The sequence below is a fragment of the Mastomys coucha genome, unplaced genomic scaffold (genome assembly GCF_008632895.1).
Source record: "Mastomys coucha isolate ucsf_1 unplaced genomic scaffold, UCSF_Mcou_1 pScaffold20, whole genome shotgun sequence".
Classification (NCBI taxonomy): Eukaryota; Metazoa; Chordata; class Mammalia; order Rodentia; family Muridae; genus Mastomys; species Mastomys coucha.
The window spans coordinates 84,414,220-84,427,600 of NW_022196903.1; the positions used below are offsets into that span (position 1 = coordinate 84,414,220).

The 13,381-nt window shown below is 50.9% G+C and overlaps 1 protein-coding gene across 10 annotated transcripts in view; it reads right to left on the reverse strand.

Moving 5' to 3' along the window:
• Positions 1–13,381, reverse strand: part of LOC116099261 (IQ motif and SEC7 domain-containing protein 1) — a 330,953-nt gene that overhangs the window by 15,726 nt on the left and 301,846 nt on the right. For all 10 annotated transcript variants that reach the window (XM_031382561.1, XM_031382555.1, XM_031382559.1 and 7 more), the window contains 3 exons: positions 5,147–5,308; positions 2,715–2,837; positions 1,394–1,560 (listed from right to left, as the gene is read on the reverse strand). In XM_031382561.1, coding sequence (XP_031238421.1) covers positions 1,394–1,560; positions 2,715–2,837; positions 5,147–5,308 — 452 coding nt within the window. The remainder of the gene's footprint in view (positions 1–1,393; positions 1,561–2,714; positions 2,838–5,146; positions 5,309–13,381) is intronic.

Consider the following 13,381-nt stretch of genomic DNA (forward strand, 5'->3'; position numbering starts at 1 on the left):
CCGTCTTCCTGCTGCTGGTACTATTGGGTAAACTGAGTGATGTGCTGAGGAAACATGTGCTGCGGGGGCTCCTCCTTCAGAAAGCCTCCTGACTTGCAGTCCTGTCCTGCTGTGACTGGTCCCATTCCTTCCACTAAGCCTTGGTCTCTCACTGGTCCCCCTCTGAAGTACAGGACAGATGGAACCAAAGGCACACAAGTTGCTGGCTAGAAGAGAGTGGGCTAGAGCTGATGGAGCAGCAGCCTCCCGGGGACTGGGGTGCTCAGACCTGCCCTGCTTAGTGGGATTACAACAGTGGTCTCACTCTAACCAGCTGGTCTACTGTTTCTGGAGGTAGAGGGTAGGACGAGAGGGAGAGCCTTAAGCACTGCCTTGAAGGCAGCCTGACCAACTCCAGGAAAATCAATTCTGGCTTTTCTATCAAGGGTCACATGGGATTCTGTGATGACAAAAATTGGTCTAGCAAGAGAGATTAGGGCAGACAAAGCTTGGGGCCATCAAAAAAGGCAGCCACTAGCACCCTGGCTTGTGCCTCACCACTTGGACCTCAGGAGGGTGTCCCCTGAATTTCTGCATTCTGTCTTCCTCCTGGTAGGTAGCACAACTCCATAGGAATCTCAAGCTTCCTTGGTCAACATGCAGTTCAGGGCCTCATGCAATGAGGACTCTGGCCCTGGCCCACTCAGCACTATTTCCTCCTTCAGTAAGACCTACAGGAACCATTTAGTATGTATGGAGTGAGCCAGGGCCACTTCCCAGGGAGTGTGTGGATAGATACCCCTAGCCTTCCTGCTACAGCAGTCCTGCCAACAGAGGGTGAGTAAAGACACTGTAAAAGCTTACAGCAACTGGAAAGCATTACCCAGGAGCATCCTCCTATACAGGGGGACAAATAAAAGAGCCACAGTTGGTAATCAATAATCTGATCAAGTGTAGACCAGCTCTGCTCCTTAGGTAATATATACAGTATAGCTCCAGGGATGTTCTCACCTGCAGCCAAAGGCAGCACCTGTCCATTAGGACTCAACATCCCTGCTTCCTGAGCAGTGCATGGAGTTTCTGACCACTACCTCCATAAGCAAATACCAGACTGACAGGAATGGCACAGGGGGCTCCCTTTCAAAATGCACCCCTTAGGTAAACCTCCACAAAAGGCAGGTCCTCTTTGCCCTTGGAGCAAGAAGACACCATCTTCCCTGTGACAAGGGGCATGCGTGGCACAGGCTGCACTCCATCTGTTGAGCATGTGTGGTGCTGGGCTCCCTGACGGGCCCTCTGTGTCAGGCCCACCAGAACCCAGATCTCAGGTACATGTGTCACCTCTCAGTGTGTCTAGGTCTTTAGGGCAGAGGGAAGCAGGGCTAGGCAGCAGTGTGTCCTGCTCCTGGCTCACCTCGGAGGTTCTTGACAAAGTCCTCCAGCTTCATTTTGCGCTCTGGCTTGACATTGGGGCTGTACATGTCTGTGTTGAGCAGGATGATGGCGAAGGCCAGGATGAAGATGGTGTCTGGGTTCCGGAACTGTCGCACCACCCCAGGGTTGCAGACACAGTACCGCTGGCTGGGAGGACAGGGAGCCGGTCAGGGATCACCTAAGCCTTTCACTTGCACTGTCTGCTAGTCAACCTTAACCTTTGGCCCTGCTGCAGCCCTTCCCACCCTCATCCCAGTGAGATTGCTGGCTGCCCAGAGCAGACCTCCCAGCACAGCTCCCTGAGATCCAGTTCACCCATGGGAGAGCAGGTATAGGGGGGAAAGCTTCAAGGCTATGTCTCTCATTCTCTTGCCTGGAATGGGGATGTCCTAGTTGGCTATCTAGAGCCACAGGGAAGAAGCTAGCTTCCCTCCACTATGACTTCAGTGCCTGCCTGAGTCCTCTGCCTTCACCAGCTGACCCAATGCTCCACTCACTTGCTGTCTCACTGACCACCACAGTCATCCTCTGACAGCCTCTCTTACGGTGACCTCATGGAAAGGCAGGGGCAGAGCAGATGGTAACATCTGTATGCAGCATAGCTGCAGTTCAGCCTTCTTCAACCAGGCCCAGTTGAGTGTTGCTCCCTTCAGGAAGCCACCCTAGAGTGGTCCACTTTCCATGTCCTCCCTCTTCCTGACCCCACTGTTGGGTAAGCAGTGATGGACAGGAGTCTGTACTCAGCCTCAAGCATGGAGGCCCCTACATGGCAGGTCTGCACACTGTCCCACAGGGCTGACTACAACTCACTGTTGTGTCAGGTATGGGATAAGTGGGCCCCTCCATCCTTCCACTCTTCTCTAATTGATACTATTTTCCCCATCTCACAGGTAGGGGAAGGGAGGCACAGAGAAGTAATCTGTATAAAGTCACACAGCAGGTGGATTTGGTGAGTAGCCCAGGTCACATGGCTTTATAGCTTGTGTGGGTCACCAGGAGACACTGTAAGCCTGGGAATGGGAAACTGCCTCCAGAAAGCCAGTGAACCTTGAGACAGTGAGCAAAGTGCTAACAGTGGAGACATTAACCTCTGAGCCTCAGTTTCCTCATCTGAAAAATCAGAATAAAGTCTGTCCTTCCAAAGTACAACTGCCAGGAGTCAGGGGTCCAGCCCTGGGACACTGGGAGCCAATTATGCATGGATGCCTATCCTGCTGTGGCCCTGGAGCCCAATAATGCCATGAGGAGCAGGTCCCTCCACTGATGTGGTATATCCCACGTTACCTCACACATGGCCTGACCTGAATGCCTCGATGAGTCGTTCCACTTTCTGAGCCTCCCCTTGGACTCGGATGTGTGCCTGGAACTTCCGGAGGGCTTCATCTAGCTCCATGGCAGAGAAGTCCATCTCATCCACAACACAGCTGGAACAGAGATGGATGGCCTGTGAGAGCAGCCAGGCCCATGGAGGTGGCCAGTTTTATTACGTGGTGGGGGATTGGACCTTAAAGAGTCAAGGGTCCTTGAATTTATGGGACAGACAGACTGCCTCTGGGAAGCCTGCCTCTCATATCCCCAGGCTTCTGAGGCATCTAGAGACCCTGACGTTGTAGGAGGCATATGTTCTGTGCATGTAAGCCATTCTCTACCAAGGAGCTCAAAGGTGGGGCTGTTCTCTAATAGAGAGACCATCACTGCAGTTCATATACCCCATGGGCACATACTGGATGGCCCATGAAGAGTCAGCCTTCAGGTGCCTGACCAGGATGTGTGCCCAGGCAGCAGTCTTACTCTCATGTGGAGGGAACACGATTGCCTGGAGCCTCTCAAGAGTCACCTTGGAGACCAAGCTACCCTAGTGTAAAGGAGCAGGGAAGGTGGGGAGACAGGTACACCTTTAATTCTGTGATGAGGCCTGAGTGGAGAGGATGGGGTCTAGAAAGCATTTCCCAGAATGGCTTGGTGTCCACATCACCTCTGAAAGAAGCTGTAGCTAAAAGCTAGGGTGGACTGTGCTGTCCTGTCCATCATTAGACAGGACTTGTCTCCACTCCTGGGCCCATCCCAGGGGGCCCAAGGAGAACAGCAGGCAGACAGAATCTGAGCAATTCAGCTGCCCTCCAGGAGGCCTAGGAGGTGGTCTGGGGGCCTGGCTACTTCCTGAGGCCAGTGCTATTTTCTAATGGGAGGAGAACAATGCAAGGATTTCCTGAGAGCAGAAATCCAGTAGGCTGGGGGTGGAGAGTGGGGCCTACAATGCTGTGGCAATGGAGCTTCTTTCCCTACAGCTTGCTCTCCGTGATGACTAGTGAGAGGAGGGGGAAGAAACATATGAGGACCATCAGAGAAGTCTGATGAATGCCCCTGGCTAAGAAGTATCAACCTTCTGCTGCTGCCTGCTCTATGCCAGCTTCCACCAAAGCTCTAGTCCTTTGATTTATGTGTCTGGTCATGTCTATGTGCACATATGTAAATGCAGGAAGGGTTTCTGCATAAGTGCATGTGTGGGTACATTTGCACCCAGGCCTGCCCCCTCAGACCTTGTGTCCTGTGTGAAAAAGGCACAGTACTGGCCACCCCTTACATGGAGAGGCTGGGGCAGTAGTCCTTGCCATGCTGCCTGAGACCACAGTACAGGATACCCACTGCAAAACACCAAAACTGGTGACTCTGTTCCATCTCTGCTCCCTAGCTGCTGCTGTCCTCAATAGAGTGCAGGGCTAAGCACATGGCAGAGACCATGTGCACCCTCCCCAGTACTGACTTCTCCCCTGGGGTCAGCATCTTGGCATTTCTGCCAGTTGTGAAATCCCGCAGAAACAGGACTGGGTCCTAGCAGAGGTAGGTAGCAGGCCATCGGCTCTGAGTTCCTACCACTACCCATCTATATACGTCAGGAAAGAGACATTCACGAGTAACTTGGGGAGACAGTAAGCCCTGGGCAGCACTACTCACAACAGAAGCAGCTGAAGGATAGACCCAGGAGCCCTTCTTTCTGCAGCACTCCCTAGTGTCACACACTTTAGCTTTCAGAGATGTTCGAGTGTGGTTGAGTGCTGCCCACCGGGGAGATGGGGTTATAGGTTAAGCATGGGCAGGGCTACTTGTCTATGTTGGATGAACAGTTGTCAGGTCAAGGTGGCCACACAGATGTGGGTCACCTGAAGGTCATATGTGATGGCAAGAGGCTCTAGGGATAGTGGTGGATGTATTGTGAGAGGGCAGTGGAGTTTATATTAGACCCCGCTGGCTACGTGTACCTGACAGGGTAGGGATGAATGGATTGGCATGGGGTGTTGTTTTGGGCTAATAAGACTGGGTGGTAGCCAAGGGTGCAGTTGGAGGGTGGATTCTGTTTAGGCAGTTCTCTATACTCCTGGGCTCCCCAACCTCAGACTCACCAACTGTGGACCCAAAATAGTTGGAAAAAACTAATTTTGTCCATGGTGAACACACCTTGCTTCTGCCATTACTCACTAAACCTCACAGTATACAACTGTCCATAGAAATGATTGGCATCATTTAGGGATGAACAGTAACTCTGTCTGAGCATCTTGGGGTTTTGGTCTCTGCAGGACCCATCCCAGGAAAGCCAACAATGCTGTTTGTTGTCCCAGCAAACAGCATTCCCGACACTGTACATGAGTAAATGTAGGTAATGTGGCATGCTGGGGATTCCATGGCTGACAGCAATTTGTGCATGTGGAATGGGGCCCTGACCCCCCAGACTTACTCGAGCACATCACGGTTGAACTGCTTCTGCCGGTTTCCCAGGAACTCACCGATCATCTGGCGGCTGAGGCCCTTGCGCTGCAGCAGGAAGTGGGCCACTCCCACTGGCGTGTCGGGCACGAAGCCGCGCTCAATGAGATACTGGATGCCCTTCTCAGGCTTCCTGGGTGGGATGAACAAGAAGAATGCTCAGTAATGACCGCTTGACCTCTGAAGCAGGGGGAGGGGGTGGGACTTGTAATAGGTGTTCCATGTTCTCCCACTCCGTTTATCTATGCCAGGCCTGGCCCTTGATCCCTTCTCCTATGTGGCATGATTTCAGAGTTCAAAAATGACATCCTACCTTGTCTGGTTCCAAGCCCTTCATTCAACTGCCTAGATTCCATGCTAGCACTGGGGAGGCCTCTGTGGGGGCTGGAAACATGATTCTCAGAATTACTTACAGACACTTCTGCAAGCTTGAACCACAGTCAGATGTGCTGTCTGCTCTTCTACATGGAAGCTTCTACTGACAGGTAACAAGTAGGGATCCTAACACCTGGCCATGATTACTGTGTACAATCCCTGTGAGGATCCACCTGTACCAATTCAAAGCTGCTCTTACATACAGCTCAGCATGTTACCCTGTGCACATACCACACACACACACACACATACTCAGCTGCATGACCTGCCTAGGTATAAGAACAGCTAACTCAAAGCTAGGAGTAGGAGGAGACCCTGAGGGTAAGGGAGCCACAAATCTCAGCTGCACCAGGGCCCCAGCTTGACAGAGTCCCAGCCTTTACTATGCTGGAAAAGCAGGAAGCAGCCTGCAAAGACAACTACAGCTCTTCCCTGATTGGTCTCCTTTCTAACTTTATTGTATATGCACACATTCATCCAATGTGGGCCTAGCTGACACTCCATAAATCTGGATGTTCCAGGGCTGTACAAACAGAAGAGTTACTGAGAGCTCAATGGGGGAGGAGGAGGAAGAGGACAAGGAGAAGGAAGAGAAAGAGGAGAAAAAGGAGGAGGAGGGGCAGGAGGAGGAGGAAGAGGAGGAAGAGGAAGAAGAAGAGGAGGAGAAGGAAGAAGAGGAGGAGGAAGAGGAAGAGACAGAAGACTGCCACAGTAAGGAAGGAGTTACCTAGAGGTAGCCTCCAGGACTAGAGAAAAGGCTAGTAAGCAAGGGGACTTATTCCTGCCTCAGCCAGAGAAGTGGGACTCCAGCTTTGAGACTTGCTGGAGGCCTGCTCCTGCTCCTCTTGCCAGAGACCTGCAGACTTGCACTGTAAAAGGATACCCCAAGTTCTCTGAGAACCCTAAATTGTTTGTTCTCTCAGCTGGCACCCAAAGCCTACTGAGAACATAGGCATGTAACCCCTGCCATCTCTGCTTGGTATACAGAAGCCAAACTAACTGCAGATCCAGAGGTAAAACACTACAAACCTCTTGCCAACCTGTCACTATCAAGGGCATCAGCACTCCTACTGTCCCATCCAGATAGCTACTTCCCCAGCAAATAGTTTCCTTAGTTTCCTTTTTGTGTCTGTACTCACCCCACCCCCACCCCCTTGAAGGGAAGCAGGACAAGAGGACAAGAAGCCAGCTGGAGACAGGAAATGTCTCTACCTACTGACAGCTTCACCAGGACCATCCAGGCCCTGCGAAGAAGTACCTACATAGTACCAAGAGGCTTTGTGCTGAGAACACTGTGCTGCAGAAACAGGTGCTAGACACCAGGCTTCAGAGGCTCTAACACTGGCCCCACTGGCGAGGCCAAGACCCTGGGAAATGTCTGGGGCAGCACTACTGGGTTAAGTGAATCCCCTATCCTTGCCAGGCTGTGGTCTCACTAGCTAGGTCCTCAGGGGCTCAGGAGACATACAGACAGAATCTATACCTGCTCTGGCTCCAGAGCAGAGCATATTACCTTCGACACCTGGCTGTGTGTGCGTGTGTGGGGGGGGGGCAGCTGAGGGTCCAGGGAAAGGAGGGGAAGGGTATCCTCTGATTCAGACAGGTTTCTTCCTGCCCTCAGCCTCTGACTTCCTGTCTGTCTTTATGTAAGCCTGATTCCTCAGCTCACCAGTGAGGAGGTCCTATTGTCACAGGATGACATGAGTGAGTTTGAAAATAGCTGTAAAGGCAACTCTCAGGGTATATGTCCTGCTCTGGAAAGTCCACCAGACCACTTGGAGCTATGCAGAGCACCTGAGGCCAGGGTGGCCACTGGATTACAGTGGCTCCCTTTTCCTCTGCCCAGTCACTAAGAGCTGTTAAGTGGTGAGGTGCCCTCTAGAGCCAGCCCAAGCACACCCAGCTGTGTGCCCATTAAATGGAGAGACCAGGCACATTCCCTTATCCCAGTCAGTAGAGATCTATCCTTCTAACTCCTGGGTAGGACAGAACAAGTACCAGTGTTTACTGGTCCCTTGACAGCAGTGCCCTGGCACAGCTGGTAATGAAATAGCCCAAGATGATCTGGTCCATTCCCTACCGCCATGATATGCTGCCCTGCTTTGGCATTCTCTTACTTCTTTGCCTGTTCCCATCTTCATAGGTCCATGATCTCAGGACTCCCAGACAGGCTCCTCTGCCCAGGGAAGTGGGGATGTTATATAGGGTGTGAGGCTGTGACATCTCCCTGAGCACATACACTTTAGAGGTTAAGGTGCCAGGCACAGAGCCCGCAGGGAGCTGCTGGCATGGCCAAGGGGGCTGGGAGCCTAAGTGGGAACAGGCCCTTGAGTACAGCAGATAGGGCCTTTCAAGGGAAGTCCTAGGGATACTCTTTAGGTAGAGGTCCATGGAGGGGTTGCAGGCTGAGGCCCACAGGCTGTCCCAGGTTGGATTGGGGGAGGAGAGAGGAAAGGGTAGTTACATAGCAGGATGAATGGGCATAGAGACCTGTATGCTTGGAAAAGGATGTGTAAGGGCCAGTTTTTAGAAGGTTCCCTTGGCTAGCCTGAGGGGATCAGAGCCAGGGTGCTATACTACCAAGCCAGGGGTGCTCTAGCACCCAGTCATTGCACAGAGGAGCAGCAGGGTGCAAGACAACTTGGTTTTTGCTGGTATGTGTGTATGTATCTGTGTAAGCTTGTGAGTGGTAGTCAGGGGTACAGGCAGAAGGGGAGCAGACTCATAATCCTTGACAACTACTACTTGTGACACAAGCCCAGAGTAGGAGGAACTGACCCTACATGGATGTCACAGAACAGAGGAAGCCACAGTCCCAGTGGCTGAGGAGCAGGGATTAGTGTAAGTCACTTTGAGGGGTGGGTAGACCAAGGGGACAGGCTGTGATGAGGGGGAGCTCCAGGGGTCCATGACAGCCTCTAAGAGGCTTCCTGAAGCAGTGACTACCTCACACTGGCCTCCATGCAGTGGGACAGCATTCCATTTTGCTGGATATGCATGCTGTCCATGCTATGGACCACCTTGAAGTTCTTCCCCCACACTGAGTGAGGCAATCCCCACCCTATGTGGACATGGTGGATTCTATTCAAGCTAAGGGAAGGAAGCCATAGGCCTGGGTTGATCTTTGAACTGTAAGCAGAGCAGTGTGCCACAGCCCCTTTGGCTATCTGCCATAGGCCAACCAAGTCCCCACCTTCTAAAACCATGTTTTCTCATTGGTGTGTAAGGGTTCTGGTTTTAGAGCCAGATAACAGGAAGCCTGGGCTTGAATCTCACTTCCATTTACTGGCTGGGGACCCTGAGGCAAGTTACTTAACCTCTCACCGTAGGAAAGACTGGGTCACCTGGAAAGAATGAAACAGGAAGTTCAAGCTGGAAGCTTCCATCAAGCCCCTGGGAACTGTGCAGACTGTATGGAGGGATCATGCCAGGTCTGAGCAGGACCAACCAGAGGGATACCACAGCAGCCTGGACAAAGCATGGCTTCAATTGCAATTGGGGCCTTCTGAGGAGGAGCTGCATAGGGAATCAGGAAGGTTCCTGGTGGAGGGAACTACTTCCTTTAGTGACAACAAAATGAGGGGCCAGAAGAGTCAAGTTACTCAGCTCCGGGTTGCCCAGCAAGACAGTGCCAGGTCTTTAAATACTGTTGTCTTAGGAAGCCTCCAAACTACCTGAGCCACCCCCAGATACCACAACGGAAAAGTCAGTTCATACTGCAAGGACCCAGCAGAAAGTGTTGGCTTTTGCCTCTCGCCTCACCCACTTCTGTGTCTGAATGTAGAGGTCTTTCTGAACCAGGCAGAAGGTACAGTGAACCCACTCACAGTTCCACCCAGCTGTCTACTTCCAGCTCTGGCATGCCTGCTTCCTCTAAGTCTAAGCCAGCTTTCCTAGACATCATGTTGATTCAGACTCAAGTGTGACTACACTTCCCTCCACTGGTCTCTCTGGTCTCCTGTCATTCCGCTACCACCTTCAGTGACAACAGCAGCTATGGATGGCTTTGAGTGAGGACAAGAATGAGACTGTGAAATGGCCTTACAGAGCATGAATGTTCATCTGCCCCTCTCACAGCCAGCTGCACAGGGCTAAGAAAAACCTCCAAGATTAAGCTGAGCCTGACAGCAGCCACCCAGAGAACCTCCAGGGATAGCAACTGGCCTAGGCCTTGGCCCCCTTGTCTCAAATTTTGTCCAAGTCCTGAGAAAAGGGACCCACACCCATTTTTCCAATTGTGCCAAGGCTCAAACATGGGAATTCACTCCAGGTCTTGGAGTGGATCAGTGGTATAGTTGGTCCCCTTCTGCCTGGGGCTTCTGGATTCCTGCCCTCTCCTAGAGCTGCCTACCAGATGTGCAGCTGGGGCCTGGACAGGGGCCTGAGGATACCAGGAGGTGGCATAGGCTCCCCAGAGAGGCCTTCCCAGCTTGCCTCACTTTCTGAGCACTCTTGTTTCATTTATTTTTCTCTCACTGTGGGTCACCATGCAAGCCTCTGCAGACCCCTGGAGGGATGCTCTGGACAGCTTGGTTCCTCACTTGTTAGGGAAGTATTAGGACCTAGGTGTCCTGGAGTGTTCTCAGAAGGGATGCAGGCAAGGGTGGGGCCTGGAGGATTGGCAGTAGTAAGAGGAGGAGACTTGAGACTCTCAGGAGAGCCCTAAGCAGTGATAGAAGAGACAGGCAGGGGGCAGAAAACAGGGAGTGAAGTCAGAGGGGAATGGAGGTTGTTGGATCTTATGGATAGAAACCCAGCATGGTACTGGGGCTGCTGAGCACCAATGGAGGCCTGGCTCAGGACCCTAGGGCAAAGTAGTTATAGTCCGGGCAAGGCTACCAGGGCTCGGGCTCTCATATCTATCCATGGAGGGGCCCTGGGATTTTGTGAACTAAACCTGGAGCTACCAGCCATTACTGAGATCCAGAGCTCTTCCCCACATCTATGGAAGAGCCTTAGAAATGGAACAAAAGGCTCTAAGACTGCCAAACAAGTTATGGCTTGTTTAACTGGCAAAGTTACAGCAACTTAGAATCTCAAAGGCACCCTGACCTGGTATCATGACTGAGTGAAGGAGGAAACTGAAGCTGAGTGCTTGCTTATTAAGGAGCAAGGCAGGCACCAGCCACGGCCTTAGGGTCTATTCCACATGGAACCTTACTGGCTCCTGTCAGTGCCACCAGCTAGATCTCAGAACCAGAGCTGCTGCAACTGCCCCTTTGGGCTCACACTGGCCTGGCCTATTTCACAGCTCTGCACCTATCCTGATCTCCAGTAAAAAATGTGGCTAGTGTCCCTGGAGAGCCAAGTGAATTTTCATTAGTTTTAAATAATGCACAGCCCTAGGTTGAGCCTTCCAGTCTTGTGCCGGGCAGTATAAAGGGCTGTCTCTCCAAAGTCACCACTAATCTGGAGGTGGCTCCAGTTTCCCCAGAAGGTTCTCAACGAGTTGATTCTAAAATTCATGAGGAACAACTATCCATTAAGAGTGTGACAATGGAGGAGTCCTTGTCTTAAAATATCAATGACACATGAGGAGTTGGGAAGATGGCATTCACACACACATATAAATGGGCACACACACACATATCAGCATCTGCACACTCACAAATACACACATGCATAGCAGATATATGAAAGTATAATGGTTAGACCTGATAGTAAGGGTCGGTATATGGCTCAGCAGTGAACATTTGCTTAGCCTTTCCAAGGCACTGGGTTCAGTCCCCAGCATGGCAAAATAATTGGAAGAATAAAAAACAAAACATAAAATAAAAAAGCAATTTCAAACATAAAGGCACTGATGATACACTAAATAAAATTAAACATTTCCACAAGATAAGAGCAGTGCAGTTAAAGCTAATTAGATTCTTCACAGGGTTCTTTTCATTGTGTTCAAATTATATTTAGAAGAAAAACCCCAAGAAAAAGACAAGAAAGATAAATAGCTAGCAGGAGACATTCTTATAATTCTGAAGAATCATCCTTTAGAAGGCCTCATGATGGCACAGCCTAAAAAGTGACAAATACTGAACATCAGGAGGCCAAGGCAGGAGGGTCATAAGTTCAAGGCCTGCTAGGGCTGTACAGGGAGTCTTAGGCCAGCCCGAGCAATTCAGTGAGAGCCAAAATATGAGGGCTGGGGATGTAGTTTGGTGACAAAGTACTTCCTCATGGCCCAAAGTTCAAGACCTAGAACTGACAAAAAGGTACAGCTAATGAAGAAATGACAGCAAGTTACCTGGAAGGTATGCCATAAAACCCCAATAGGACAGGGCTAGCTTACTCAAGTCAGCAGAAAATGCCAGTTACGACAATCCACACTCTGCCTGGAAGAAGCAGGGCAATACTAAAAGAAGTGGAAGGGGAGCAAGCACTGTCAGATCCAGGGGTGGGAAACGGGTTTAACACCCTTTAAACATGAACTTGACAGTTCTGATGCCTAAGAAAGTCTCTACCTAGGCACCTGAATTCCACTCAATGGTCATCCTGAGAAGGCAGTGGGACAATCCATACATAGTGTCATTTTTCCAGCGACATAAAGAGGCCGAAGCAATGGCCAAATAAATAGGGCTCACTAGCCAGCCAGCCTGGCTAAATCACTGACTTCTAGGGTTAGTTAGAGATTCCAGCTCAGAAAGCAAGGTGAAGAATGAAAGGAGACGCATGACATCAACCCCTGGTCCCCACCCCATGTAACACACAGGAATGAAGGGCCATATAAGTAGCAAGCAAGACTTTCAACAGCCAGCCATTGTGAAGTCCTAGGTCAAAGTCATCTAACACAGGCCCAAAGTGATGAGAGACAGGTCAAGAAATAGCACTGCATAGGTTTGTCCTTGCACGCTTCACATACCAAGCTCGCATGCTTACAGTCTGGAAGGAGGCGGCATCAGCATCAGCCCTGTTTCACAGGTGTGAAAAACACAAAATAGGCCCACAGACAAAAAGACCTGGATAGGCTTGGGGAGACAGTTCAGTCATCAAAGAACTTGCTATGTAATTACAGGGACCGGAGTTTGATGCTCAGCACCCATGGAAAAAGCTGACTTTCCCAGTCCTGGGGAGGCAGAAACAAGAGGACTCGAGGGCTTACTAGCCAGCCAACCTAGCTGAATCACCGACTTCCAGGGTTAGTTAGTGACTCTATCTCAAAACATAAGGTGAAGAATAAAAGAAGACATGTGACATCGACCCCAGTCCCCACAGGCATGCATCTAAACACACACACACACACACACACACACACACACACACACACACACACACACGAGAGCCCCCACAGTCACAGATGATACATCCTTAACTATAAGGCTTTCATTGTCAGGAAGGATACATTTGTGTGTTTCACATGTAATTAAGTAATGATAGATTGAGAAAAAATCTACAAAGGCCAAAGCTGGTTGGTCAAGGAGATTGTTTCTCTTCCTCCTGTACTCTACTGCTGGCCTCCGCCCATCCACTCTGCTGTAACCCCCATTACCTAGGGCTGAGAGGCAGTCCTGGAGCGGGGCAGTGTGTGGGAATAGCAAAGCCAATGTAGGACAGAGGGACTAAGCAGGACACACTTGTCAGTGACCTACGGGCTCTGGCTGTAGCTTGCACAGTGGTGGGTTGGCTTCTACATGCAGCAGGCCACAGGTAAGGGGAGAGGTTACAGTAGCTCCTCTCGGTAAATGTGAACAGTCTTAAGACTCAGCTCCTAGAGGCTTTAATGAAGGCTACACACTACACCCTTCCTACCAGGCCACTCCTACCCACTCCATCTGCACTGCTGGGGATGCTCAGAATCATGCCATCCTAGTTTTGGAGGAGCTGCAGGAAATGGCAA